The sequence below is a fragment of the Cucurbita maxima genome, unplaced genomic scaffold, assembly GCF_002738345.1.
Source record: "Cucurbita maxima cultivar Rimu unplaced genomic scaffold, Cmax_1.0 Cma_Scf00018, whole genome shotgun sequence".
Lineage (NCBI taxonomy): Eukaryota > Viridiplantae > Streptophyta > Magnoliopsida > Cucurbitales > Cucurbitaceae > Cucurbita > Cucurbita maxima.
The window spans coordinates 1,272,509-1,299,615 of NW_019272034.1; the positions used below are offsets into that span (position 1 = coordinate 1,272,509).

Below are 27,107 nucleotides of genomic sequence, written 5' to 3' on the forward strand. Positions count from 1 at the left end.
TTTTTTTTTAAAAATATTTACTATTTTTAATTAACATGTGGTTAGGTTTTGTGGGATCAGTTTCTTAAAAAATCATTTTAATTTCGAATGAATTAAATAATTTCAAATGGTTACATTTTTTTTTCTTGATAAGGAATATAAATCTTCTATTAAATAGTTAATTTCGTATATTAAAATATAAAATTCTTAAATTTCTAATAAAAACAAAATATATCCCACATCAAATTATGTAGATATATATATATATATATATATATATATATAATTCAAATGTTATTTTATAAATATGTTAAAAATAAAATAAAACTTTGATTTTTAAAATTATAATTTTTTCAATATTTTCTAGCTAAACGGAAATTTTAGGTCAAGGTAGAAAAATAGGCATTTCTATGATGACGTGTAAATGGGCGATTGGTGGGAAGTTTCCACTTTATTCTCACGAAATGGCTGCGTTTTTTATTTCCATGAAAACGGTAACTTGAGAAACAAGCCCCGTGACGTCATACTCTCTGCGTAGGCAGAAAAATAGTTTTATTATTATTATTATATATTTTTTTTAGACAAAACCAAAATTTTATTAAATTTAAGAATTGTTATTATATTTTCTACTTAATTTTAATTTGATCCAAATAAATATGATATTTTAAATTTTTAATTTTGCACATTATATAAATTAGGTTATGAATTTGGTCACTATATTTCAAAAATTATAATTTTGTCCATATTAGGTTAATGTTGAAAATAAACCTTATTATTTGTTAAAATAATACTTTATTAAATAATTAAATTCCAACCCGTAATTCTTCCTGATTCTTTTGTTAACGTCATTCAAAGAGGTGTACGTGAGTTGGGTTGGAATTTTTTTCGGATCAACCTTAAATTTTAGGGATAGTTGGGTTGATGACTCGAGCAACCCTAATAGAATTTACAATCCAACCGTGTTCGAGTTTTGTTTTTTTGTTTGTTTGTTTGATGAGTTTATGCGAAGGAGAATAATAGGGTAAAGTGATTTGATAGATAGAGACCAAAAAGCCACCAAAAAAGTCAAAAATGGAAATGACAAACCCTTTTCTTCTTTGCAATTCATTGTGTTGGGACTTTCCTTAGAGGAACTCTGTCCATTGCTTTTGCTTTGCTTCCATTTTGTCCCCTTTTTGTGTTCTACCACAGAGTTGCTGTCATGTTTGGAACACTTCCAGATTACTACTGTTGGAAGTTGACTCGTGCCCATCTAAAAAGTTTGATTCATCGTGTTTCCGTGTTCTAATGTCTCACACCGTTCTTGTCGTTTTTTGAAAAATATAATGTCTTATTGTATAGGAATGTTTTTTTGGGTAGTCGGCATTGCAAGAAAATGGAGGGGCAGGACCCCTTTTAGTGGTTTTAAGATGCGTTCATATAACTGAAATGAAACAATGACAATGGTGCTACCAATAAAGTTTGTAAGATCTCATTTTAATTGGAGAGAAGAATGAAACATTTTTTATAAGACTGTGGAAACCGCGTTTTAAAACAGTGAAGCTGATGGTAATATGTAACGGGCCAAAACGGACAATATCTACTAACGGTAGACTTTAACTGTGATAAATGGTACTAGAGCCAGATACCAAGCCGTGTGCTAGCGAGGACGACGTGCCCCCAAAGAGGGTGGATTGAGAGTTTCCGCATTGGTTCGAGAGGGAAACAAAACATTCTTTATAAAGGTGTGAGAGATGCATTTTAAAACCATGAGGCTGACGGCGATACATAACAGGCCAAAATGGACAATATCTACTAGCGGTCGACTTAGACAAACTTATGATTCCAAGCTGCAATTGCAAGGAATACATATTCATATCTAACAAAAAGCTAAAATTTTATGAAGAGATGTGTTGTTGGAAAGAGGAAGAACAAAGCAAGAACAAGAAGACTATACAGAAATGCAAATTAACAATATCATATCAAACTTATCTAAAACTTCTTATCACACCAACACTTTCTGCATCTACTTTGATGCTGTGTTCTTAAGAGGGCTCTTTCCCAGACCGGACGATGGTGTTCCTCGTCCCCCGGCTCGAGGACTTTGCACTCCTCTAAGCTCGCTCACCCGAGGGCTCTCGAAACTCTTTCGCTCACATCTTGGTGATGCCATGGAGCTTGTGATCTTAGGACTACTAATATGCCTAAATTCGCCACGGCTTCGTGTGATAACATCATCTAAAATCTCCCCATCGCCACCAAATGAGGCTCCAGCTCCCAGCTCGGCTTCCTGTTCACCGAATACAATCAAAGATGTTGATCAGCTTCGTGATTAGAAACCATATATCTGCATCTAAATGTATACAATGTGATGTTACCGTAGCAAGGTTGAACGGTAAAGCCGATGCTTCTTCGTACTCAGCTGCATCGAGATCTTGGAGATGTGCACCTTTGAAGAACTTGGGAAGAAGGTATTGTCGTACCGGGACGAGGAGCATGATCATCAAAGGAAACATGACCCCGGCGATCGGAACCCATGTTAGTCCAAAACATATGAACAAATATACAATTTGGAAAATGGTAAAAAGTACAATGGATTTGAATGGCACGGTTTCGACGAATGTCGCATGGTAATCCTCAAGAACTCTGCACGTGACAGACAAAAAGAGTTCGTCATTTGGAGAAACGTATCAAATTGAGAAGTCGAAAAAGGATCGAAATTTTTCGTTACTTGTATCTTCTACTGGGTGCAGTGAAGAGCAACAAGATTCTTTCCCAAAACTGGTTACCGGGCAAGCTTTCGATGGCCATAAACGCGAAGTAACCCCATAGAACCGAGGTCGGGATCTTTTTCAAGACAGGCATGGCTGCAACGCATCCTCCAACCATTGCAGCTTGAAGCAAATTACTGACACGCTGTTCTTTCACCTCGACAGGCAATAGATCATCGATTTCCTTTTCAATGTCGAATACCGTCTCATCGACCGGAGCATCGAAACTGCCCATACTAGAAGCTGCGAGAATCGTTGTTTCTTTTAGCTCATTCAGTCCCTGCTCAAAAGTTATTACATAACTTAGTGAACTTTATAATTAAGAAGAGTAAACACGTTTCCCCGGTCGTGAATCACTCATATAAGTTCGTGTACCTCTGAGACTATTTCCTAGTTTCGAGTTTTACGAGTACGATAATCGGGTGACTTACACGAGATGCGGGCTGTTGGTAGATCAGGGGGGTCTGCATTTGATGATATGCTTCTTGCATACTTCCATACAATTGTCCCAAGCTAGCATTCTTTCTCATACTACACTGTGTCGTTTTTACAAGTTTATTCCGTAGCAACTACAAAACGAGCCAGAATCTCATTAAAACACTAAAAAAAACGAGTATTCATCAGCAAACCGATGAAGATAACCGAACAGATTATTGTGACCGAGCGACAAACGACGAACGACCAGTTTACCTGGTGTTTGAGAGTAGCTAGGCTCTTCGTATGCATCGGAGATTGTGGGATGACTCCATTAGAAGGAGGAATTCCAAGAAGGCCACATATTAAGGTCTGGCATGAGAAGACATGATTCAAACCGTTATACTGACATAACGAGCGAGATGCCAAAACGAAAACAAATTGCTAGAGAGATTCATTTCCATACCAAAAATCCCAAGAGAAGTAAATCATAATGGTAAGAAGATGGCTTCCTCAAATTAAACTCTTTCTGCTGAGCAAGTTGAGATGCAACACTATGGTCGAAATAGTAAAGCACCGCAATCATCGTAGCCGGGATGAACGCTCCACAGATATAAAGGACTGGAACGTCGAGCATATCCTGCAACGTTGGAGCGAAAAAAACGATCAGTATGAAGGAGACAAGAGAGGAACATGATGATTAGCCTTACCTTAATAACAGTCCAATTCTCATACGCACCAGGAGACCATGGATTCGGGCTGAAGAGTCGTCTCGGGATACCTTGTGGGACATTTTTCGACGGAATGAAAGATATACCTGTCCAAACAAGAACCATGAGCGGCACTCCATAGTCTGCTATCAAGCTTCTGAGCCAACCTGCCAAAACAATACATTATGAAATGAATTGACCTTTTCATATGAATATCTAATGTTATTCCTAATCATACCAGATCCATATCGCCATGACCGAGCTTTTCGACTCCTTAATGCAGTGAGTAGAAGGCCAAACGACAGTACCAAAGCAAACATCCCATTGGCAAACCTCCACGAAGGTATAAACTCGATCAACTTCGGATTTTCTCGTTCCGGGATACGAAACTCATCCACAAGTCCCTAAAAACAATGTCAAAGGCTCAATCTTGTTAGACATCAAGCCAGTAAACTCGAGCAAAAGGGAGCGTGCATATTCCTTACTTTGACCGCTTCCTGCATGAAAAGCATTGCGATAAGCAAACCGAACAATTCACCGGCTAGACGAGTGAACCGATTGATGATGGAACATGCTCCTAATATAGCCATTAAGAACAGCAAGGCTGCAGTCCAAACACACACCCTAAAGATTCACATGTTCATACAAAATGGTGTCAACAACAAGCACTACAACATTTCAATACAGACCAATTCTACAAAAGTTATACCATCCACTCCATGCTAGAAACAGATTCCGACCCAACTCGGGTCGTTCCTTCGCGAAGTTGAACATGAAGGTGTACATAATAACAGTAGGCTCAGCTACTCCCAAGATTAACAAAGGTTGACCTCCAACAATGGAGTGAATGATCCCACAAAGAGCTGTGGAGGCTAAGGTTTGAACTGCAGTCAACACCCCATCTGCATAAACAAGTTAAGAACATGTTTACAAATTCAAAAACAGATCTAAAATGAAGTTTGCAGAAGATTCTAAGTTGTTCTTACCAGTACTTCTCTCCAATTGTTCACCAAATGAAATGACAGGAATAGCAGAGGCAAAGAATATGTAAGTAGTGGGAGCCAAAATCCTACAAACCAATAAGAACATCAAGAACCCACATGAACAATCACACAAAAACGTAAAAAAAACAAACCCCAAAAGCAAAAAATGAAGAACAACGGAGAAATGTTCATACCTATATCCAGCTCTGAATCCACCAGTCCAGTCTTGTTTGTAGCAGAGCAACCTCCCTTTAAGGTCCTTCTTGATTCCACGAAATGGAACGAAATTTTCCTCCATAGACTCAATATGGGCAATCCTTTTTTCACTTCAAAATCTCTGAAAAACTAAGCTTCAACTTATGGGGTTCTTAATGGCATTGATGATTAACAAAAAGGGCTTTGAAAACTCAAGCTCAAAACAAGGAAATGGCAAACAAATTACATGATCAATGGGTTAGAGAGAGTAAAACCCGATTCAAAGAAGATTTAGCAAGAAAAAGAGACAAGAACAAGAACAAAAAGAGCTGAAATCTTAGAAACAGAGCAAATGGGTGTGCAGAGAAACAAGCAACAACGAGGATTAAATAAGGTAGAAAAGGGGCGGTGAGGGAAGAACATGAAGGAAAAGAAGGGTAGATTTGATGCAGACATGGAGGCGGGTCAGAAGGGGGTATGAAAAGGAAGCTCACTAATAATTTTCTTTTTTAAAAAAATTGATTTTGTAAATTGAGGAGAATGAATCATGTGTATCTCTGAGTATTCCAGCTTCCATGGGACCCTCATCATGTAAGGCCAAAATGTCATATCATCACCCATTTAAAGATTCAAGCTTTGAAGCTATGGTGGTGGGGCTTTCCAGATGATCCTCCATTGTTAAAGTTCAAAGCTTTGTTTTTTGAAAAGAAAGAAAAAAACATGAGGAACTCAAAAACTGACAATTTGTAATGGTCTCCAACAATCCAGAGCATGTCTCTGCCAAGAACAAATGGGTAACGACCAAATAAACTTGTCTTTTTTTTTTTTTTTTGTGTGTGTGTAATTATTATTGTTGTTAAATACTCAATATGTTGGGTTTTTTTCAATGATTAAATGTATAATAATGTCTTTTGTTTGGTATATATTTGTAAGTTTATGGATCTAATCATTTATGTGATCAAATGCCATTTGCTCACCAGAAAACTTCTAAGTGTAATTAAGATTATATTTTAGAAACAATAATGTGAATTTCATTATTGAGAGAATATAACTCATCCCCATGTGCCACTTTATTTATTATTATTATTATTCGATTGATTTTTAGGCCCGGAAGAACCGAGGGAAATAAGGGTTCAAAGTGATGAGATACTGGGATCGTATCGCCTCACGACACCAATAACGATTATTTTAAAGATAGGGTGGGGTGACAGACCAATCTCTAAAATAGGAGCAAACTCATTCTCACATCCGTTAGCTGCAAAGCTAAAACGGCAACACCGTACTGTTTGGTCGTTTTGAGGAGGATTGTTTCAAGTCAAACACAAGGTTAAATTTAGTGATTCAGATATCGAAAAGATATAAGTAGCAACTACCAATTCTTCTAAACATTTCTTAACTATCATATCTTCCGAGTCACTTTCATTCGGTCTCGATTCATTCACATACCTCGAATTTTCATATTATTTAACATAGAAAGAGTTATTTAAAAAAAATTTAAAATGAAAATAAAATATTATTTCTTTTTATCTAGAAACCTAAAGCGTAAGCCATAATTGACGTAATTAAATTATCTACGAGTAAAAAAAAAAATATATATCTAGTACCATTTAAAATCGAGATCAAATACAAATTCAATTGTCTTCTTTCGATTTTCATGACTTCCGATTCAATCATTATCGTTGAAACCGACCAACTCAAGATTGCAATTTTGAGAATAGAACATTCCATGATCAAATATGTCCACATCAGTTAGAGAGGGGAACAAAACATTCTTTATTCTATAAAAACCTCTTCTAGTAAACGCGTTTTAAAATCATGAGACTGATGATAATACGTAAGGAGTCAAATCCGATAATATCTACTAGCGGTGGACTTAAACAAGCTAATACAAGTTGAGAGAACCAAAAGTAAGTCTTATATGATACAACTCAGATGAACTGATCGAGTCTTAAACATGATACTGGTATAGTCTATGACCTACGAGAAAAATTTTAATTATAACCTATAGGAATCGTATAAGCTCATAAACATGGTATATGGATTTATTACATCATTTATGATAATTATGATTCTAAAAGTGAGCTATTTACTGAATATTTTATATCGATCCGCAAATAATTAAATTAAAATGAATTAGGGTTTTGAATCATATATTATATTAATGAATTAGTAAATAATTTATAGTGTGACATACATGAAATCACTTGACCTAGCTAGGGTTTTTAATTAGCAAATTTTAAGGTATATTTAATACTAATTTAAAAGGCTCTTTTTTGCATAAATATATAAATAAATAAATAAAGCAAAAGCCTTTGAGTGGCTACCATGCTTTCTTATAGCTTTAATTGTCACTTTCATTAATATTAACATTATAATATATAGTTTTTTTTTTTGAAAGATTCAAAGGTATCAACCAAACAACCCTTTAACTTTTAGGCATAGTGCCTTAATATTAAAGCTTTGTAATTGGTTAGCTTCTATTGATTCTATATGTAAATTAAACCTTAAATCATTATTAATATTTTTTTTTAAATAATTAGTCTCACGATTAATCTTTTCTTCGGTGGGATATTATTATTATTATTTTTTCGTACGGGTAGATAAAAAATAAATCTCAAACTAATGATAATGGCTCATTTTAAAATTTATTAAAAGTATAGGGACTAAAGTTGAAAGTTCTTTATGCATATAAATATATATATTTTGAGTTCAACAATATTTGAAAATAAGAGTGTAACAGCTCAAACCCGTCACAAGAGTGTAATATATTGTCTGCTTTAACAATATTTGAAAACAATGTGTCTTCTCTGGAGAGGTTTCCACACCCTTATGAGGAATGATTCACCTTCTTTGAGGGTCCAGTGTCCTCATTGACACATCGCACGGTGTCTCGCTCTAATATCATTTGTAATAGTCTAAACCCACCGCTGGTAGATATTGTCCATTTTGGCCCGTCCGTTACGTATCGTTGTCAGCCTTGTGATTTTAAAACGCGTATACTAGGGGAGAGGTTTCCACACCCTTATACAAGGAATGATTCATCTCTCTTGAGGGTCCAATATCCTCATTGACACACTGTCCGATGTCTGGATCTGATACCATTTGTAATAGCCCAAGCCCACCGCTGATAGATATTGTTTGCTTTGGCCCGTTACGTATCGCTATCAGTCTCACGGTTTCAAAACGCATATGCTAGGGAGGGATTTTCACACCCTTTCTAAAACGCATATGTTAGGGAGAGGTTTCCACACCCTTATAAGGAATGATCCACCTCTCTTGAGGGTCCAACGTCCTCGCTGACACACCGCCTGATGTCTGGCTCTGATACCATTTGTAACAGCTCAAACTCACCACTAACAAATATTGTTCGCTTTTAACCGTTACGTATGACCATTAGCCTCACGGTTTTAAACGCGTTTGGAAAGGAGAGGTTTTCATACCCTTATAAAGAATGTTTCGTTCTCTTCTCCAACCGATGTAGGATCTCACAAAGATATTAGCTTCGTGTAGGGCGATATAGGACAAAGTAGGGAAGTGGGTGATAAAAAGATTACAAATTTTGGAAAAAGAAAGAAAAGAAAAGCATGAAGAAGTAAGCTTTAAATATTGTAGATGCATATAATTGACCTACCCAACACTTCATTCATACTCAATCATAGAGCATCATCAAGCCCACCATTTTTGGTCAACCCATTTGTTGTCTACCCATCTCAATTCAATTATTGTCTTCCAATCTTGCAAATATGTTTGTTTGTCTCCTTGTTTCTTGCGAGCTAGAGACCATGGCTTGTGCTTAGATATTGTGTCTACATGAGCATTTAACTTTCAAGTTCAAGGGATTGGTGCTAACACTAACATTTTAAAACTAAATTAGATAGATCGATCAAATTTGGGACGATTATTGTTGGAGATGTAACACGAAAGAAGGTGCACCACAATTGCAATAAGGCAATGCGCACACTAGCTCACCATGCTAGGAAACATGAAATCAATGAGTCCAAGCCTAATGACAGTAGATATTGTCTTTTTTGGGTTTCCACTCAAGGGTTTTAAAACACTTATGCTATAGAGAGGTTTACACACTCTTATAAAGAAGTTTTCGTTATCCTCCCCAACCGATATGGGATCTCACAATCCACCCTCTTTTGCGGCCCAGCGTTCTGAGTGTCCTACGGTAGGAAAGAGCAGTCTTTCTCCTTCACTCCGAAACCTGAACCGAAAACAACCCTTTTCCTATTCGAGTTTACTGTGTTTGAATAAAAAGGAGCTACATGAGAAGAACCTATACTATATCGGAGAAGAACATGAAAGATGAATGAGAGGGGCACACAGAAAATAACTATATATAGAAAAATTGCACAGGTGTAATGACCCATGTTCCAAGTAGGGAGACGTGACTCCAAGTAGGGTGGATTGCCCAGGACTTAGACCAAGATTCAGAATTTGAATTCGTTACCTATTGGCTTCGATCTTCCCCTCCAACATGGTCACGTTACCTATTCCTCACTTCTTAAGAGTGAAAACTATCCCTATAGACCAACACAAGTCCTTCCAACACGTTTTGTTCTCTCTCACATGCATCCTAGAAAAATTCTTAGTGGGTCAACCAACATAGTGTTGTTTCAACTAAAGCACGATTAACCATAAAGTTCTTACAATTGAGCCATTGAAAAGGAAGAGAGACAATAACTTTCATTTTCTTTCCAAAAAAGAAACCCATTTTGGAGGCTTTATATATGAGCGGTACGAAACGAACGCATGCATTCATGATTAAAGGAGATACCGAAAAGAGGGAGCTAACTAGGGAAGGTTGATAAGTTCATTTCAATCTTCCCTTTATTTTTCAACTCTTCTTCTTCCTTTATATATTTTTATCACTATGCATTGGAAATCATTTTGTCTACCACAATACATTTTCCCTCTCATTAATTATGGATTTAAATCAATCTCAGCCATTCATCATGGTAGGTCCCTCAATTTTATTTAATTAGAATAATGTCACATTTTTAATTAAAATAAAATCAATAATTTAGGGTTCTAATGGACTTAATAATGTAGGGTACCTCATAAGGTTTATGAACCATAATCATCCTTCTTTGATTTGGACTTCTCTTTCACTTCAACTGTTACTTTGAAAAAATTATTATTATTATTCAAACTGAAATTATTATAAATTTGTGGTTTCATATTTCTATGGAGGTTTGCATCATATCTCCTCAAAATGTGAATTATTTTTGTCCATATTCTAAAAATTATTATATTAATTAAACCATATAATATGAAAATTAGAATGCTATGGTTAATATTATTCAAAATGTGAATGATTTTGTGACAGTCCGAGTCTACTACTAGCAGATATTATGACATGTTATGTATCATCGTGTGCCTCACGATTTTAAAATGTGTTTATTAGGGAGAGGTTTTCATAAACAGAGATCTGAGCTAAGGTTGGTGTGGTTAAAAGGATGGGAGTGGAGGAATGGGGAGATAAGGAAGCAGAAGGCAGAAGAGGATTGGCAGCATAATGAGTGGGTGAAGAACGCCATCCCAAACGATGGGGTTTGAAGGGTTGGTGTTGCTTTCAAATTGTGACTCTTTCCTGGCCATCCATTTTCATACCCATAACCTACATCACATCAATGGATTCTCGAACCCTTTCCAACAAAACCACATCCCGAACGTACACGAGAAAACAATACGTACAAGTTTTGATATTCGAGTAAATGAGGGGTACATGAATGAACTGAGACCACATTTGTATAAGAACAATCTTGAGAAAGATTTTACAAGAATTAAAAGTCTCTGTCTATATCAACAAAGTGCATCTTTTTATCGACAAATCAAATTTTGTTGTGATACGTACCACACAACGTTATAAACTTGGCAAAGAGGTTGTACTTGATAGTATATACGTCAACATAGATAGCGATGGCATCCTCAATCGGAATTGTTAGCTCTTTGCACACATTCTTGAGGCCTTTATTCAAGGGTTTCACAACTTGATTGTGAACCCTAAGGTAGCTAATTTGGTCAACATCCTTGTGGCTGTGGAGATGCAATGGCCAGCTCTTTTGGAGAGCAACCCTATGGTCCTATGTTGTGTAAACAAAACTTACTGAAGAAGTTATTTATGAGGTGGCCATCGCCGAGCCACCCGGTTCCAGCAAGAACGCCACCGGTATCGGAGTTTGAGTCCCCGAAGTTGATCGGAGTTGGTGGTGCAGGGCTGCAGCTTTTTGATGGGATGAATATGGCAAGAGAAACAACACAAACTAGGGTTTAACCAAAGTTGTTTTTAAATTAAGGTTATCTGCTGGCCGCCGAATCCTATCGATTCGGTAAGTAGACGACTTTTTGTTTGGGAATTATATAACCACCGAACCTTTTTTTATTATGATCTAACTCACACCTAAGATTCAAGATTGAGCATCAGAACTGCTCATAACAACGTACCAAAAAGAAAAATGTGATGAGTTCATATTCTTCACTTCGCATCTGGTTGAAACAGTTGCTTGATCAAAGTATCTCGAACATTCTCCATTACGCCCACTAGCTACAAAGGGGGTTCATTCAATCCAAAGCCGAATCCAAATCTACCATCTTCATCTTCTTGTTTAGAATTCTACTTCGAAATCATTCCTGTTCATGCCCGACGCTAAATTCGTTTAAATGTTTTTAGCAAGCCATTTAAATGGGGAGTGGAAGAAAAGTTTGAATTTTGAAAAAGGAAAAAGGAAAAAGGTCTTGAATTAAGGGGAAAAAATGAACTTTTCTTTTTCTTATACTGGATGGCTCTTTTTTTTCTCCCACCAAGAGTTGACTCAATTCATTAAAGTGCATAAAGGAAACTAAATAATATTTTAAAGTCATATAATGCTAATAAAAATGTACTAATTAACTCATAAGTTCAAACATTAAAAATAAAAAAACATTTATTATTATCCAAAATGTCCATTAAATTTATTTGTCGACTAGACAGCTTATTCATGAATCATGGGTCGGATCATTGGGCCCAAATACACATTTTGAAAATAGCCCATTAACAACACCTGCATTGGTTGGGACTCTAGATTTTCAGAACAAAAATTTGAATAGATGACCCGAACAACTCGAACCAACACAACCCAAAAAACTTATGATTGGGTTATCCTTTTGTTATTAAGATTTTTTTTTTTTTTTTTTTTCCTACAATGGTTTCAAGAACACATTAAAAGAGCAGACATCCAACAGAACTCCAACTAAAAGCTGAATATTATCAAGCTTTTTTGGTTGGGTCAAAACGAATACAAAATCATACACAATCATCAGTTGTTACAGAAGTAATTAAAGTGAAGTTTTGGAGAAGAGTATTGAGAAGAAAGTATCTTGGAGGCAAACACACCATTTGCTGCTTCTGTATAGTGAACTCCATCCCAGCTTACATACTTCAATCCTTCGTTGCACACGTTGAAGCCGGGTGCGCCACAAGTAACGCTCTGGTTAAAGTTGTACGGCGGTCCTCCATAGCCACAACACGCCGTTGATGGATTCTCAAACCCTGCACCGTGTAGGAAACAGCTCGAGTCAAGATGATAATGTTGGTGGTTCTAGTTAGAAGATGATAATATTGACATTACCGTTCAGGACGGCGTTGGCTATGAGGTCGTATTTGATGGCGTAGACATCGACATACACAATGGTGGCATTCATCAAAGCAGATCTTAGTTCTCCACATGCTGCTTTTAATAAAGTGTTGAACTCTTTTGCAGCGTTGTTAAGGGATTGGAGGCACCCATGATTGTCTATGTCACTAGCATTTGTAGAAGCTGTAGCAAGCTTTTGAGGCAAACAACCCAATGGGCCTGTGTTGTGTACCCAAAAATTTCTTCCTCCATGTTGGTATATAGTCTACATTAATATTGAAAAGCAATGAAGGGGGAGTAGCAGGAGTAAAAACACAAGAATCCATTGAGTTTCCTTTTTAACTTCTACTTCTAGAACCAGCAAAAATATTTACAACTCTCAAGAATTAACCCAAATCTATCTTGAGAGTTAACTTCAAACTTCTATAATGTCAATTTAATCATGCCTATTAGCTTATGAACTTAAACTTTTATGTGGTGAAGAGTAATTCAACAGAGTAGGAATTAAAGACTAACCCATATGGCATTTTTTATCTCAGTAACAAAAGATGGGATTCTGTGGATGACTTGCGAGTAAGACAGGTAAGTGAACGAACCAGCAAGATCATTTTGTCCGATGTCAATTGTGTAAATTGCATTATTGAATCCCTCTTCATCAACCAAGTCTTTATAGCCTACATCAGTTCATTAGTTAAGAAACTTTAGTCAATGGTAGAATGAAGAGATTCATCCGATTCATAAGAAATTGATGAGTAATCAAAAGTAAGAATTTGCGTTTAATCAACTACCATATTGAATACTATATACCTTTTGGAATAAGCTCGAGGGAGCGTGATTGAAATTGAAGGAATTGCATAACTTGAATATACAAGTTAAATGGACGATCCTTTGGCAAAGTAGCTGAACCAGATATGGCAAAGTTAACTCCATTAGTGAAATTTGAGCCCACAGATCGCAGATATGGGGTCAGATAATCTGAACCCACGCTTTCACCTGCGTAAGAAAATGTATTTTAGTAAGAAAATCAAGACATTCGGTTATATGTATGAGAGAAATAGTAAGGTAGTGTCAGAGTACATACATAGAAAATCAATCATCAGTCGTCCATCACATAATCTGCCGGATGGTTTGTGGAAGAACACACGGCCACTTGGGGGTCCAAATCTGAGTCCAAGCCCCTCGGAGAAGCCACCCGTATCAGAATTCGAGTCGCCGAAGTTGAAAATAACTGGCTTTTGGCTGCACTGGGAAAGAACGAGAAGAGGGCCAGGCAGAGACAACAAGAAGAAGATGACAAACAACGGAAAAGGAAAGGAATTTCTCTTCTTTTCAGTCATCTCTGTTATCAGATTTCCTTACCAGCTTGTTATGGTAACGAATGATCACAATAAATAAGAAGAGCAGGGAGAGAATGTCATATGCAGTGAGTACTAAAGTGCCCTGTTGCGTTCCATGTGCTCTACTTGAGATCTGTGTCTCAGCTAGTTCATTAAGCAGTTGAAGCTCTTGAATTCACAAGAAGACAAATCTAAAAATCTAAAAAATCTGATATGATCTCATAATGTTTTTCATGATTCATAAGATCAAAGACGTTTCGGCCCAATAAGAAAAAAATAATAATAAAACATCTTCCATTTTCATCCATGTCAAAATCCATAAAGTTCTTCCTATAAAAACGTTTAAAGAGAGAGAGAATAAAGGCATTACTTTCCAAGAAACTACAATTTCGTTCGGGTGGAGCATTTCTCTGGTTCTAAGGCAAGTTGTAGGTTTCGAAACTGCAAATCCTGTCGTCAATCAGAAGTGACAAAGAAATGTTGAAATATAGTTAGCTAATTCTGTTTTACCCTGAGCTCGCACTATTCCTTATGCTAGTCCGTGATTTACAGATCCCTGGAAAAAATAGAGATAGAGAGTTAGTGAGTCAAATGAATCTTATCTTGAGTATCAAAAAAAATTGTCGTATTCTCCTAGTCTTCTAAGACAAGAACATCAGTTTTGTCCATACAGGGACTGCCGACATTCAGCAACTTGGTGCCATTGAAAGAAAGTCACATGAACAGCATATTGAAATATTTTAATGCCATTAGAATATAACACTAAAACATCACACGTACCAGTTCATCCCCCATTTCAATTGCCAAGTACAAGCTACCTGGAAATCTTATGGAGAAAATATAAAAGAAAAGCATGTGGAAAGGGATTCATAAAGCCAAGATCTTCCATAACATCTTTAAAAATCTAAGAGAACATGAGCATCTGAGTAACGTGGATATCTAAGTGATAAAGTTAACGAGAATCTCTGAGATTCACATCAACTTAAAAAATCCAGTTTCAAGCTTAGATAAAGTTAACAAGAATCAATGAGATTCAAATCAACTTAAAAAATCCAGTTTCAAGTTAGATCCTTTTCGCCTACTTTTGTGAGATGAAAGATTCAAATGGGGAAATAATTGCACGACACAAAACTTTAATGTATTCTCCACAATCTCAAGTGATCATTTTTGTTCCCATTTTTGCCTGATATTTGAGAGCAATGGCACCACTTCGAAGTTCCTAATATCTAGAGTCATGGGATGAATCAGTTACAACAGACCAATACCCAAAAGCTTAACATGAATTTAGCCAACAATTACAGCAAGGGTTTCCAATGTACTTCACAAATTAGGAAAAGAAACACGCTGCAGTATAGTAGGCGCTTGGCTTATGCAGTCTGTAACCTTGAGCAGGAATTGGCTTTTTGATACAATACAAAGTTGGAATGGCCACCTATAGCTATTCCTATTCAAGAAAACTACAAGCAAATTGACCATCAGAAAAGGTTAGTTTCTCAGCTTTGGTTACTGCATCAATAGGGATAGGGCTGAAGCTTCGAGATGGACCATAGAAGTGTGGGAAGCTATTGGAACCATCCACAAGTTCATATACTAATCCATCACCAAGCTGCAAAGAAAAAGGTCCATGTAATATATTAAATAGAGAGGCACAAGAGAAGAACGCGTAAAATGGAAAAAGGCCAGTACTGATAACATATAAAATGGGAGAATGTTTACTAATTGATGATAGAGTTAAACACACATTATTCGGATAGGTCAAACCAGATGATCCAGTTTGTTTCATTTTACTTGGCAAACAAAATAACTATGAGGCTAGCTTCCAGTAGTAAAAGGAGCCTCTTGAATACTAGAAAAGATATACTTCAACACATTTTCCACGCACGCAATAGTGTTCGTGTATAACAAAGGCCTCAAACCAATGATAATTGTTGAAGTATATAGTTTGCTTATATGTATATGCATTGTGTTCCATGGTTGAAACGAGCCGATTATAATGCTAGCTCACACAATCACACTTTTTGAATGCCACTCTCCTTTAATCTTTTCGCTAATAATTATCACCACATCACAAGATCAGAACCATACATATTTAGGCCCCATCTGTCAACTATTTTATTTTAGATTTTTTTCTTTTTAGTTTTTAGATTTTGAAAGTTCCCAAATGAGTTCTTTTCTTTTGTTATCTACTTTTAAAAAATGTTTTCAAAATCCAAACCAATTTTGAGAACTAAAAATGTAGTTTCTTTTGGAGGCTGGCTAAGAATTATAATGTTTGTTTACAAAAGGTGGAATCCATAAATTATAAGGAAATACGTACAATTTGTAAAAACCGAAAACTAATAACAAAATCGTTATGGAAGGTGTGTGTATACCTTTTTGGCCTCAATTTGAAGTAGATATAATTCCTCCTTGCTATTCAGGAAGAAATTCTGCAAAGTTGACTGAACCTGCAAAACAAGAACCAGTTTCCAGGCTCACTGTTTAATAATTAATCATTTGTCATTTACACTTCGATTCTCTTACAAATTTAAGGTTTTCGCATAATACTTGCCAATGAATATGATTTTACGGGACCATCGAATATAATGCGGAGGATATTGATTTTATGACATTCTCATGCCCATCAATTAAATCTCGGGGAAACTACATTTGAGATTTCTAAACTAGCTTTCGAATCAATTTGAATCAACTAGTTGTTCGACGCTAATAATTCAGTCAATGAACGCAATCTACTTTAAAATAAACAATTAACAAAAATCGACGAATGAAGACAAAGTTTACCCTAGATCAGAGGGAGCGAAAGTGTGCGGCGAATAACAAACGAAATCACGATTTCTCCTCGATGCAATGCTCTAACTATTGTGGAAAGAGCAAAATTGTTCTAGTACGAGAATGAATTAGAAACTCCGATCAGATTAGAGAAAGGGAGAAAGAGAGAACCTGATTGAGGTTACTGAGATGAATGAAACCAGAAGAGGTATCGAAATCTCCTCCATGGAGATAACCGACGCTCTGTGAGTGTTCCCACTCCTTGGATGGACTGATTCTGTAAACGAACTCTTCTGCTACTGCAGGTGCAGATCCTCCTTGCTCATCCTGGCCTGCCATTTGCAATTGCTAAGCTTCTGAATCTGATTCAATCAGTCTTCAGAATTCTCTACCTTCTTCGAACAAGTTTCAGGTCTCAACTCCATGCCAATGAATTGGATAAACGAATAAAGAAATTGATTCTTTACCTTTTCCAAAAATACTTTTTTTCTAAATTGCAATATTATATTTATTATCAAAATGGAAGTAATCATTATTAAGATTAAAATAATAAAAATTATTTATGAATATTTTTTTATAATTTAAATTTCAAGTTTAGAATTACAGAGTATTTCAATATTATTTATAAAATTAAATTTTAATTTTATATTCCATAGAACTGAAAGATTTATAATTACTAAACATTTTTATAAATCTAGAGACTAAAACGGATATAATATTAAAAACTCAAAAACTAGTTAGAACAAAGGAGAATGCGAACTTTCCATCCAACTCGATTGCTTGTAAGAACTTTGGAGGAACAAATAAAAACTTCTTTGACAACGTTTAGAACAGGTTGAGGTCTTTCGGTTTTCAACAACAATGGCGCGGAATAGAATAGAATAGAATACGATGGTCAAGCTCTTTAACCCCCATCAGCTCATTCCTTTCCTTTCCTTTCCTTCCTCAACTTCAATCCTCCAGATTTCAACCTATCTTTTGAAGCTAAGTTCATCGTGCTTACGTGGACAATGCTCTAAACACGAGAGTTTGCAGTCGTGTTCCTTCTCTTGTGCCTACAATGCAAAGCTTTCTTTGGTTCCCTTTTCTAGCATGCAAACTATTTCATTTAGTTGTCGGGGGCTAACCGAAGCTAAATATCGGTTGGCTTCCCAGACTTCCATCTTGGTCGCCATCCTGCTCTCGAAACACAATTAATGCCTTGATCATTTAACATGGCAATGAATTCAAATTTGACAGATCTGCGGGACGAGTCATCGTTTTAGGAAGGCATTTTAAAGGATCCAAAAAACTTTCCATAATCTTCGACAAATTCTGCAGAGCCTCATGCTTGTTTGCCAGTTCCATGAGTACTTTGATCCTTTTAAACGAGACGTTGCTCGGCTTATGCCCCTTATCTACCATCTGCAGAAAGCATTTCTCAGCTTCAATCAATTTTCCCAAATCACAAAGAAGATCAAATAACTCCTCCGACACTAATATATAAGACCCGAAACCCCTTTCCACCATGTCGTTCCAAAGCTGCAGTGCCATTTCTACCTTTTCATGCCTCTTAAACGACCTCATCAGAAACAAGCACGACTGCGTATTAGGCAAGCACCCCACATCCATCATTCGACGATACAAGTTCCACGAGCTTTGCAAGTCGTTTGACCAGAAGAAAATCCTAAAGAACAAGTTGTATGTAGTCGCATTTGGATTCAAACCCTTATTTGCCATTTCATCCATCAAATCGAAAGCCTCACGAAGCCTCTTCGCAATGCAAAAATTTCGAATTGCTGCATTATAAGCTGCAACATCAGGGTAACATCCATACTCCTTCATTTCCTTCAAAATATTTCTCGCTTTGTCAGGTTGACCGATCAATCCAAGTCCCCCAATTATACTAGTGTATGTAATCACATCAGCAGCTATATCCTCATCCCTCATTTTCTCAATCACCTTAAATGCCTTATCCATCTCCCTATTCTTACAATAAACATCAATCAAACAATTATATGAAACAACATCAGGTTGAACCCCCATTTCTCTCATCTCATCAAAAAATCCCTCAGCTTCTTCCGACGACTTCCAACCCGACAATAAGATGTTAAACGTCTGCAAATTCGGCCTAAACTTACTCTTCAAACCGTGGTAGACATTCCTCGCATCCGTCATACTCTTCTCCTGACACAGAGTTCTCAACAATGCATTAAAGCAAGTGACATCAAACTCAGGAACAAACTTCTTCAACTTCCTAAAAGACTCCACAGTTTGTCTCACTGAGCAAACTTTGGCAATTCTTCCTAAAACAACCATAACAGTTCGCGGCGTGATTAAGGACCGATCCTTAAGCTTCATATCAATCAAAACATCCCAAATCTTTTCAAACTTCCGGTTTCTACCTAGGATATACAGCATTGTATCAAGAGAAAACGCAGAGTGATAAAATTCCCTTCTTCTACTAGTGTAGTTAAAGAATTCCAACGCCTGTAAGGGATTCCCGTGACTAAACCGAACCCTCTTAAGAACACCATCGATCAATTCGTTTGAGAGAAAAACCCTACTCGATTTCAGTGAGTGCCTCATGTTTGCTGAAGAGGATGAACTACTAATTATGCGGAATACTGTTTCTACATTTTCATTTAGCGATTGATTTTCGCTTGCAGTTGAAAATTGGTGCCACAAGAAATTGGATAATGGAGTTGGTGAGAAGTACCTGATCGGCGATTGGAAAAGGCTTTGCCGCCGGAGAATCATCGTCGGATTTCTTGAAATGAAACTGAATCTGAACTATTTTGGTAGTTCCTCTGCGGGATTTTTTGTTTTGTTCAGCGGAAGAAACAAAAGAAATAGAGATTGCAATCGAAATGCTCGAAGAGTTGCAGACTTCAGCTAGCTCGAAGAAGTTTGAGCCGGACGATAAAGCGTTTAGGTCAGCGGAGGCTTCGTTTTAAAAGGATCTATATGTATGTTTGAATATATATATATACTTATATTTATGTATATATATATATATATATTTATATTTATGTATTTAAGTTATTTTTCAATTAATTTTGTTTATTTGAACAAAAATCTAATCTAACCCAAACCGTATCAGTGGGTTGGATTGATCGAGCAAGCTCGATGAAGTCCACACACCTCCTCCACCCTCCTTACTAGAACAGGATCCTCGAGCCATGCCGGAATAATAGACTTCTCGACCTTCATAAATTGAGCAACTTCTTTGATTGATAACTTATGTAAGATCTCACAACAATTAGAGAGGAAAACGAAGCATTCTTTATAAAGGTGTGTAAACTTCTCGTATTTTAAAACCATGAGGTTCACAACGATACGTAACCGGCCGATTAGATGGGCTTTTTATGATGGATGGCCTATAGAATGGGCTTTCAACTGAATTCAGGCCCAATTTTCAATTACATGGATCTTTATGAAATTAAATAAAATATAAATTCTAATTAAATAAATAAATAAGAAATATATAGAGCTTGATTCTAGAAGGGCATTATACCGTTCACTTTGTTTTTCACAAGTCAAAGAAGGTTCCTATGTTTGACCAAATAACTAAAGAAACAGCCAGCAAAAGACTCGTTGACTCGTTCTCCCCACGTTTCATACGTGGACTTCCACTATTTCACTTCATATAATACCATTTAATCAAACCCTACTTAAAATTATTTATTTTCTATTTGAGTTCTTTCATTAAATTAAATTAAAATTTATATGGAACGATCGGTCAAGAATGACAGATATTCTCCGGATAATGGTGGAAAATCGAGAAATCTTTTATGTTTCGGTTCTCGCTATCTATTTTAATCTTCATTCTCGTTAGGGTGAATACAGAGAATATAATTTACGTTTGAAGTATTTAAAAGTAGATTAATTAAAATAAATAAACGTGTAAATACTAAAAAAAATAATTTTATAAGATTAAAAAATTAAAATATAATATTTAATTTATATCTATTATATCTCTACTTTAAAAAAAAAAATATAAATTTAAATTAAAAAAAATTAAAAGGAAGCGGTGGACAAAATATAATTTTATTAAATATAAAATTTGAATTTATTTAAGTTTGTAAAATTTTATTTGATATAAAATACAAAAATTAAAAATTTTAAACTTATTTAATATTTTAAAAAAGTTTATAGACGAACTTTTTGGAATTAAAGTATGGGAGAAAAAATCAAAATTAAGCGGTGCAGGTTGAATGTGTTGGATGATGAAAGTCCTATATCGGCTAATTTAGGGAATGATCATGAGTTTATAAGTGATAAATATTAACTCTATTAGTATGAGGCCTTTTAGGGAAGCCCACAGTAAAGTCATGAGAGCTTCTGCTCAAAGTGACAATATCATATCATTGTGGAGAGTCGTGTTTGTCAGTAAATATTTTGTAAATTTGTTTATTTAATTATTTTGTGGCATTGTCTTTATTATATTTTTTTTCTTGCAAATTGCATCATTTTCACGTGGCGTTTTTCAAATACCAACGAAAAGCGGCGAACCCCACAAATATAATTAATTAATAATAATTCGTCATTACTTAATTACATCCCAAACTCTAAATAAATAAATAAATAAATAAAATCACCCAATTTTCATAGATAAGGATGAGCTCTTCCTCTTTACTTTTTTTGTTTTTTTAAATAATTAAATTGTATTTTAGTTCCCATTGTTCAAGTTTATTTTTATTTTTATTTTACTATAGTCCTTAATTCGGATTAGGTTGTAATGAATTGATATATTATTCAATTTAAATTAATTATACCTAACCAAACACTATGAAATTAAAGAAAGAAAAAAAAAAAAAAAGTCAAAACAAAGAGCTTGAAGTGGGAGTAGACATAGAGTCGAGGACCCACGTCCAAGCTTGGTCAACGACCCCCAATGCCCAAATGAACCCTAACTGACCTACCACGAAATGGGGTTGGGTCAAAGTCAAGTTAGCTTATTTATATCCTTTTAGTCAAAAGTTGATGTATTTCAATCAAGGGAAAGTTTGTTTGAGGGCTGGTTCCATAGTTTTCATGTTTGAGGGTGATCCTTTGTTTGAGGGCTCTATAGACAAGTAGTCAAGTCTCTATACTATCTTTTGTTCGAGGAATCCCACGTCGGATGATTAAGGGCTTGATCATGAATTTATAATATATCTTCATTGATACAAATTGGTTTAGGAAAACCATGAAAACTAATATTTAAAGTAGTCAATATTATATCATATCCCTATGGAGAGTCAATTTGTCCACCCAATCTACGCTATTAAAATTAAGGAAAATGAATGAGAATAAATAAATAATAAAAGACAACACGACATGTGAGAATGGATATTTTATTTTCTAAAAAAAGAAAAAAAAATCAAAATCTTGTCGGTATCGGCGGATCTGTTGTGTTTTTGTACCCTAAAATTGAGGTAGAGTTAGTCAACGTCAACTCCAATAAATTTCCACTTTTCTAATTTTTAATGCCCAAAACTTGGACTCTTTTTTTCTTTCTTTCATTTTAGTCCTACCCCTCTTTTTCTCTCTATTCCCCAATAAATAAATAAATAAATAATACAAAATAAAAATTATTGGAGAAACAAATTAATAATAAATTTAGATTTATACGAGTTTTACAAAATCTCATAAATAAACATTTTCATTTATTTGAATCCAACTCAACTCAAATCAAATCATAGAGATTAGGTTCAATTTGATCGTTCGAGTTTTTAGAATCCATAACCTTTTGATTTACATAACCCAATTCAAATGAGACAAATTAGATCGGATTGGATCGATCATTCTTTTTTTAATCATCGAGTTCTTTCATTACCGGTACTCACAATCTTACATATAAAAGAAACTCTAAATAACTCCCCACTTGTTCACTTTATTAGTATATATATTTTATAAAACCACGTTCAACTTGCGGCAAAACACGTTGTTCATAACTTCCCCTGTTTTCCCCATCTCTCTCTCTCTCTCTCTCTCTCTCTCTCTCTCTATATATATATATATATATATATATATATATATATATATATATATATATATATATTGGTTCAATTCTCCCCCAAAGAAGCCCAAGTTCCATCTTCTTCTTCTTCTTCCCCTGGATTCCGATTTACAGACAGAGCTTTCTAAAAGGGTTCCAATGGAGGATTTAAAGAAAGGGCCATGGACGCCGGAGGAAGATTCTTTGCTGTTTAGTTACGTCAGTATTCACGGCGAAGGCCACTGGAATTCCGTCGCTCGTTCTACCGGTATGCAATATACGACGTCGTTTCCGGATTAAATTCCCGGTTTATTTCTTCACGGTTTGGTTTAATGGAATTCCTCTGTTTTTTTTTTGGTTTTAGGGTTGAAGAGAACCGGAAAAAGCTGTAGACTGCGGTGGCTGAATTATCTCCGCCCTAATGTTCGCCGGGGCAATATCACTCTTCAGGAACAGCTTCTCATTCTCCAACTCCACTCCCGTTGGGGCAACCGGTGAGTTTTTTATTTATTTTTATAATAATAGTAATTATTATTATTTTATTTTATTTTATTTATTTATTTGGGTTTGGTTTTTTTTAGGTGGTCAAAAATAGCGCAATTTCTACCGGGGAGAACGGACAATGAGATAAAAAATTACTGGAGGACGAGAGTTCAAAAGCAAGCTAAACAGCTAAACTGCGACGTCAATAGTCAACGTTTTCGAGATGCCATGAGACATGTTTGGATCCCCCGCATGGTCGAGCGGATCACGGCCACCTCGAGTCCTTTACCGTCGTTGCCACCGCCATGCATCGACATCTCTACATCAACTTCAACGGTTTTTGAAACTACATGGGCAAACCCAAACGACAATAACATCCCTGCCAATGTGTCGGCGTCGTCTTCCGACGTGTCGGATTTGACGGTTGTGGACGGATCGGGTTGGGATGAGGGATTCGGGTCGGAGTGGTGGGAAGGAGACGGAGTTGACTCATTAGAGAGCTTGTGGACTGAAGAAAACATTTGTTTCTTACAGCAACAGCTCTTTGATTAGAATTAGAATTTTAATTAATTAAAGAATGGAAAAATACCCTTAAAATGCCGGAAAATTCGGCGATGCTATTGGGTGGAAAGAAAAAAACATTCTTTTTTTTGTAATTTTCTTTTTCTTTTTCATACTAATTAAAAAATGGTCTAAATTACTTGGTTGACTTTAATCTATTACATATCGCCGTCAACTTCACAGTTCTAGAATGCGCGTTTACTAGGGAGAGATTTTCCCACCCTTATAAGCAATGCTTCGTTCCACACCCTTATGGACCCAGCATCCTTATTGGTGCACCACTCAATGATGGGCTCTTATACCATTTGTAACATTCCAAATCCATTGTTAACAAATATTGTCAACTTTGACCTATTTCGTATCGTCATCAGCTTTACTGTTTTAAAACGCATATGTCATAAGGAATGCTTTGTTCTCTTCTCTAACCCATGTGGGATCTTACCTCTTTGCTTCGTTTCGAACAAGAATTTCGAGGATCATACATAGATATTAGCAAAAGAGATATTAAATTAAAAGTAGTACACAAAGCATAGCCACTCATGGTCTAGTTTGAAAAAAGAAGCCAACATACACACAAAGACCTTTTCAACACGTTAAGAATATAGAATTGTAAGTTAAATGAATGGGGGAAGGAATTGGAAGAGTCAAATCAAAGTCGTGTGTGGACTTTTTAGGGCAAAATTTGATGATGATGATGATGATAATTCGTATATTATATAGTTTATGATAATGGATTATTTTACATTGGCTGCCGCAAGCTTTGAAATGTTGTTCTTATCATATAGTTTAATTATTCTTATAAAACAAAAATTGGGTATGATTGGTTATGATGGATAATGATGATAAAATTAGGCAGCCAATGGAATTCAAATGTTACATTTCAATGCCATATGACGTCATCCATGCCCTATGCAACTATGAATTAAAATCGAGTGAAATGTTGACATTTTATTTATTTATTATTATTTTTTTAAGTAAGCGGGAATAAAATAGAATATTATTTAAAAGGTTAGATAAATAAATTATCTAAATAATTTTAACTTTTTTTAGTTTAAGAATATTATTTAAAAAGTTAAATAAAAAAAAGTTTTAAGGTTATTATTATTAATGGAGAAAAAAAAAGAAGCAATTAGCTGTACTAATATTTTTCTCTGGAAATGAAAAGGGTATACTCGGGAATGACTAAGATGGAAGGGGGCAAAGTTGGAAAAAAATTTGGACCATTTCTCGATTTGTGCGTGTCATCCTTGCGCAGGGGCCATGCTAATCTTCTCTGTATCGTTCCAATTTTATCGGATGTCCCCGAAGGGACGAGCCTTACGGCTAGCGCGTTTTATTTTAAAGTAGAACATATTTTCAAAACTGACCGATGTGGGACAAATTATTGCTTTCAAACGACAGCTGATTGACGATTCGATAGACTGTAGTCTGTAGCAGATCGACACATCGAGAATCCGGCTCCTAGGAAAATGTGCAGACTGTATCTTTCATTTAAAATATTTGTTTATTTATTATTATTTTTGCATACTTCAGTGTTAATAATTAAAAAATATATATTTCTTCGTAAATTCAAAATTTCTTTCGAACTCCAAAATGCAATCAATCCATGCATTGGGCTTCTCTCACTCTCTTCAATTTTCCCAATCCCATTTCCATCCCAACCCCAAAAATTCTCTGCTAAGAACACTCGGCACCCATGGAAGCAACAGGCAGGCTAGAACAAGCCTCAGTCTCCGAACATCTTGGCCCTCCATTTCCATTGCCCTATTCGGTTCAGGCTTTCTCTTAGGTCCTCTTCTCGATGGTCTCCATTCTCGGGTGAATCTCGTCGTTTATCAAATAGGATCCCTCGATATCGGCCCACTCCGCACTAACATTTGTGTAAGATTTTCGAATCGCGATTGTAAAACCCTAAGATTCGTGAATTGCCGTTAATTTTTAGGGCAACTGATGATTTTACGAGCGATTTTGAATCTGAATGCTGCTCTAGGTTCCTTTCTTGCTGGGATTATTTTACTGTACTGTTGGATTGATTCAACTCTACATAGATGAGAATTTTTTGCCGAACAGACCGGAGGGGAGTTTGGGCAAGACAGTAGCATCCTTAATGTGAGCTTTTTTTTTGTTTGTATTAGATTTTTTAGGGAGTGAAAATGATCTATTAAAAGCAATTTTCATATAATTAGTATTCTAATATGTATTGTTTGTTACTGTTTGATCAGAGCATTGGCTTTGTTTATTGAATTGAGTGCTGAAATGTACAAAGCTGGAGTGGCTCCCAACATTGAGGCATATGCATTGTTTGCTGGGGCTGAGTTTATATGGGCATTGCTTGATAGTTCATTGCTTGGCTTCTCACTGGCTTGTGTTGTTGGCCTTCTCTGCCCTCTGGCTGAGATTCCCATTATGAAGTATGTGAACCACCCGCTTTCATTTCCGTTTATGATATTTGTTTGTTCTTGTACATTCTTATGTGATGATTTAGTTCCTATATATTTAGAAATGCTGAGGTTAATTCTCGATTGTTAGAAGTTTAGTTGTTAGTGAGGCATACGAATGACTCAATACTTGGACTACTTTTGAGTTTGGATTATAGGGAGGTGTATCTACTTTTTTCACTTGACCCAACTTCAAGTACGTAATTTGCTACTTGAAGAGATTTGTACGAAATTTTGAATGTCGAGAACTTAATTGTTATATTTGTAAAAGTATTAGGACTAAATTGTTTTAGAGCTAAACATGAGTGCCAAAAACTTTAGAAGAGACTTAAGATGAGGAAGGAAATAGTATCAGAGGTAGATTTTTATTTTAATTAAAACCCTTGTTACAAGAAGACCTCTGTGAGATACCACATCGGTTAGAGAGGGGAACAAAGCATTGCTTGTTAGGGTGTGGAAACCTCTCTCTAGCAGACGCGTTTTAAAATCACAAGGCTGACGGTAGTATGTAACGGGCCAAAACAGATAGTATTAGAGCTAGACATCGGGCGGTGTGCCAGCAAGGACGCTGGGTCCCCAAGGGGGGTGGATTCTGAGATCCTACATCGGCTGGAGAGGGGAACGAAGAATTTCTTATAAGAGGGTGTGGAAATCTCTCCCTAACATACGTGTTTTAAAACTATGAGGCTGACGACAATACGTAACGAGTCAAAGCGGACAATATTTTCTAACGGTGGACTTAGGCTATTTCAGCCTTAGGATGGACGAAGTCTCTCCAAAAGATTAGTAGGGTGGATCAGGAGCATGATACAAGGAGCCAAGTCATGTGACACCTTGATTACAAAAAAAAAAAAAAAAAAAAAAAAAAAAAAAAAAAAAAAAAAAAAAAAAAAAAAAAAAAAAA

At 35.8% G+C, this 27,107-nt stretch overlaps 6 protein-coding genes and 1 non-coding gene across 8 annotated transcripts in view; 2 read left to right on the top strand and 5 right to left on the bottom strand.

Moving 5' to 3' along the window:
• Positions 1-1,761: 1,761 nt before the first annotated feature.
• LOC111493046 (boron transporter 1-like) lies at positions 1,762-5,514 on the bottom strand. The gene is made up of 12 exons (XM_023142634.1): positions 5,031-5,514; positions 4,840-4,922; positions 4,563-4,755; positions 4,339-4,477; positions 4,092-4,257; positions 3,854-4,020; positions 3,610-3,783; positions 3,420-3,515; positions 3,161-3,298; positions 2,690-3,009; positions 2,337-2,604; positions 1,762-2,248 (listed from the first exon to the last, which is right to left on the bottom strand). The coding sequence occupies exons 1-12, from the start codon at positions 5,132-5,134 to the stop codon at positions 1,985-1,987; spliced, it is 2,112 nt and encodes a 703-aa protein (XP_022998402.1). The 5' UTR covers positions 5,135-5,514; the 3' UTR covers positions 1,762-1,984.
• Positions 5,515-12,127: 6,613 nt separating this feature from the next.
• Positions 12,128-14,998, bottom strand: LOC111493087 (GDSL esterase/lipase At1g09390-like). Its single transcript, XM_023142693.1, has 5 exons — positions 13,735-14,998; positions 13,461-13,646; positions 13,170-13,327; positions 12,648-12,918; positions 12,128-12,568 (listed from the first exon to the last, which is right to left on the bottom strand). The coding sequence occupies exons 1-5, from the start codon at positions 13,988-13,990 to the stop codon at positions 12,336-12,338; spliced, it is 1,104 nt and encodes a 367-aa protein (XP_022998461.1). The 5' UTR covers positions 13,991-14,998; the 3' UTR covers positions 12,128-12,335.
• A 133-nt stretch (positions 14,999-15,131) lies between these two features.
• On the bottom strand, positions 15,132-17,207 carry LOC111493116. Its single transcript, XM_023142734.1, has 3 exons — positions 16,931-17,207; positions 16,363-16,437; positions 15,132-15,596 (listed from the first exon to the last, which is right to left on the bottom strand). Exons 1-3 carry the CDS (start codon positions 17,096-17,098, stop codon positions 15,435-15,437), a joined length of 405 nt encoding a protein of 134 aa, XP_022998502.1. The 5' UTR covers positions 17,099-17,207; the 3' UTR covers positions 15,132-15,434.
• A 303-nt stretch (positions 17,208-17,510) lies between these two features.
• On the bottom strand, positions 17,511-19,674 carry LOC111493066 (putative pentatricopeptide repeat-containing protein At1g02420). The gene has a single exon (XM_023142662.1). The coding sequence runs from the start codon at positions 19,496-19,498 to the stop codon at positions 17,969-17,971; it is 1,530 nt and encodes a 509-aa protein (XP_022998430.1). The 5' UTR covers positions 19,499-19,674; the 3' UTR covers positions 17,511-17,968.
• A 3,115-nt stretch (positions 19,675-22,789) lies between these two features.
• LOC111493124 (transcription factor MYB78-like) lies at positions 22,790-23,776 on the top strand. The gene is made up of 3 exons (XM_023142743.1): positions 22,790-22,989; positions 23,086-23,215; positions 23,303-23,776. The coding sequence occupies exons 1-3, from the start codon at positions 22,881-22,883 to the stop codon at positions 23,754-23,756; spliced, it is 693 nt and encodes a 230-aa protein (XP_022998511.1). The 5' UTR covers positions 22,790-22,880; the 3' UTR covers positions 23,757-23,776.
• A 1,198-nt stretch (positions 23,777-24,974) lies between these two features.
• On the bottom strand, positions 24,975-25,077 carry LOC111493458. The gene has a single exon (XR_002720015.1). It is a non-coding gene; the product is annotated as a U6 spliceosomal RNA (small nuclear RNA).
• A 268-nt stretch (positions 25,078-25,345) lies between these two features.
• The window catches only part of LOC111493103, a 3,313-nt gene continuing 1,551 nt past the window's right edge, over positions 25,346-27,107 (top strand). For both annotated transcript variants that reach the window (XM_023142719.1, XM_023142720.1), the window contains exons 1-3: positions 25,346-25,646; positions 25,756-25,874; positions 25,988-26,176. In XM_023142719.1, the coding sequence (XP_022998487.1) occupies positions 25,359-25,646; positions 25,756-25,874; positions 25,988-26,176 (596 nt within the window). In that variant the 5' untranslated portion in view covers positions 25,346-25,358. The remainder of the gene's footprint in view (positions 25,647-25,755; positions 25,875-25,987; positions 26,177-27,107) is intronic.

Bases quoted from the DNA above. Each gene is read 5' to 3' on its own strand.
- LOC111493087 (XM_023142693.1), bottom strand. From the start codon at position 13,990: ATGACTGAAAAGAAGAGAAATTCCTTTCCTTTTCCGTTGTTTGTCATC. The intron at 13,328-13,460 runs GTATATAGTATT...GAACTGATGTAG, and splicing joins CCTCGAGCTTATTCCAAAAG to GCTATAAAGACTTGGTTGAT. The intron at 12,569-12,647 runs GTAATGTCAATA...TACACGGTGCAG, and splicing joins AGCCAACGCCGTCCTGAACG to GGTTTGAGAATCCATCAACG.
- LOC111493066 (XM_023142662.1), bottom strand. From the start codon at position 19,498: ATGATTCTCCGGCGGCAAAGCCTTTTCCAATCGCCGATCAGGTACTTC.
- LOC111493124 (XM_023142743.1), top strand. From the start codon at position 22,881: ATGGAGGATTTAAAGAAAGGGCCATGGACGCCGGAGGAAGATTCTTTG. The intron at 22,990-23,085 runs GTATGCAATATA...TTTTGGTTTTAG, and splicing joins TTCCGTCGCTCGTTCTACCG to GGTTGAAGAGAACCGGAAAA. The intron at 23,216-23,302 runs GTGAGTTTTTTA...GGTTTTTTTTAG, and splicing joins CACTCCCGTTGGGGCAACCG to GTGGTCAAAAATAGCGCAAT.
- LOC111493046 (XM_023142634.1), bottom strand. From the start codon at position 5,134: ATGGAGGAAAATTTCGTTCCATTTCGTGGAATCAAGAAGGACCTTAAA. The intron at 4,923-5,030 runs GTATGAACATTT...ATTGGTTTGTAG, and splicing joins GGATTCAGAGCTGGATATAG to GATTTTGGCTCCCACTACTT. The intron at 2,605-2,689 runs GTAACGAAAAAT...TGTCACGTGCAG, and splicing joins GCACCCAGTAGAAGATACAA to AGTTCTTGAGGATTACCATG.
- LOC111493116 (XM_023142734.1), bottom strand. From the start codon at position 17,098: ATGGCAGGCCAGGATGAGCAAGGAGGATCTGCACCTGCAGTAGCAGAA. The intron at 16,438-16,930 runs GTTCTCTCTTTC...CTTGTTTTGCAG, and splicing joins ATCTCAGTAACCTCAATCAG to GTTCAGTCAACTTTGCAGAA. The intron at 15,597-16,362 runs GTATACACACAC...TTTTCTTTGCAG, and splicing joins TTCAAATTGAGGCCAAAAAG to CTTGGTGATGGATTAGTATA.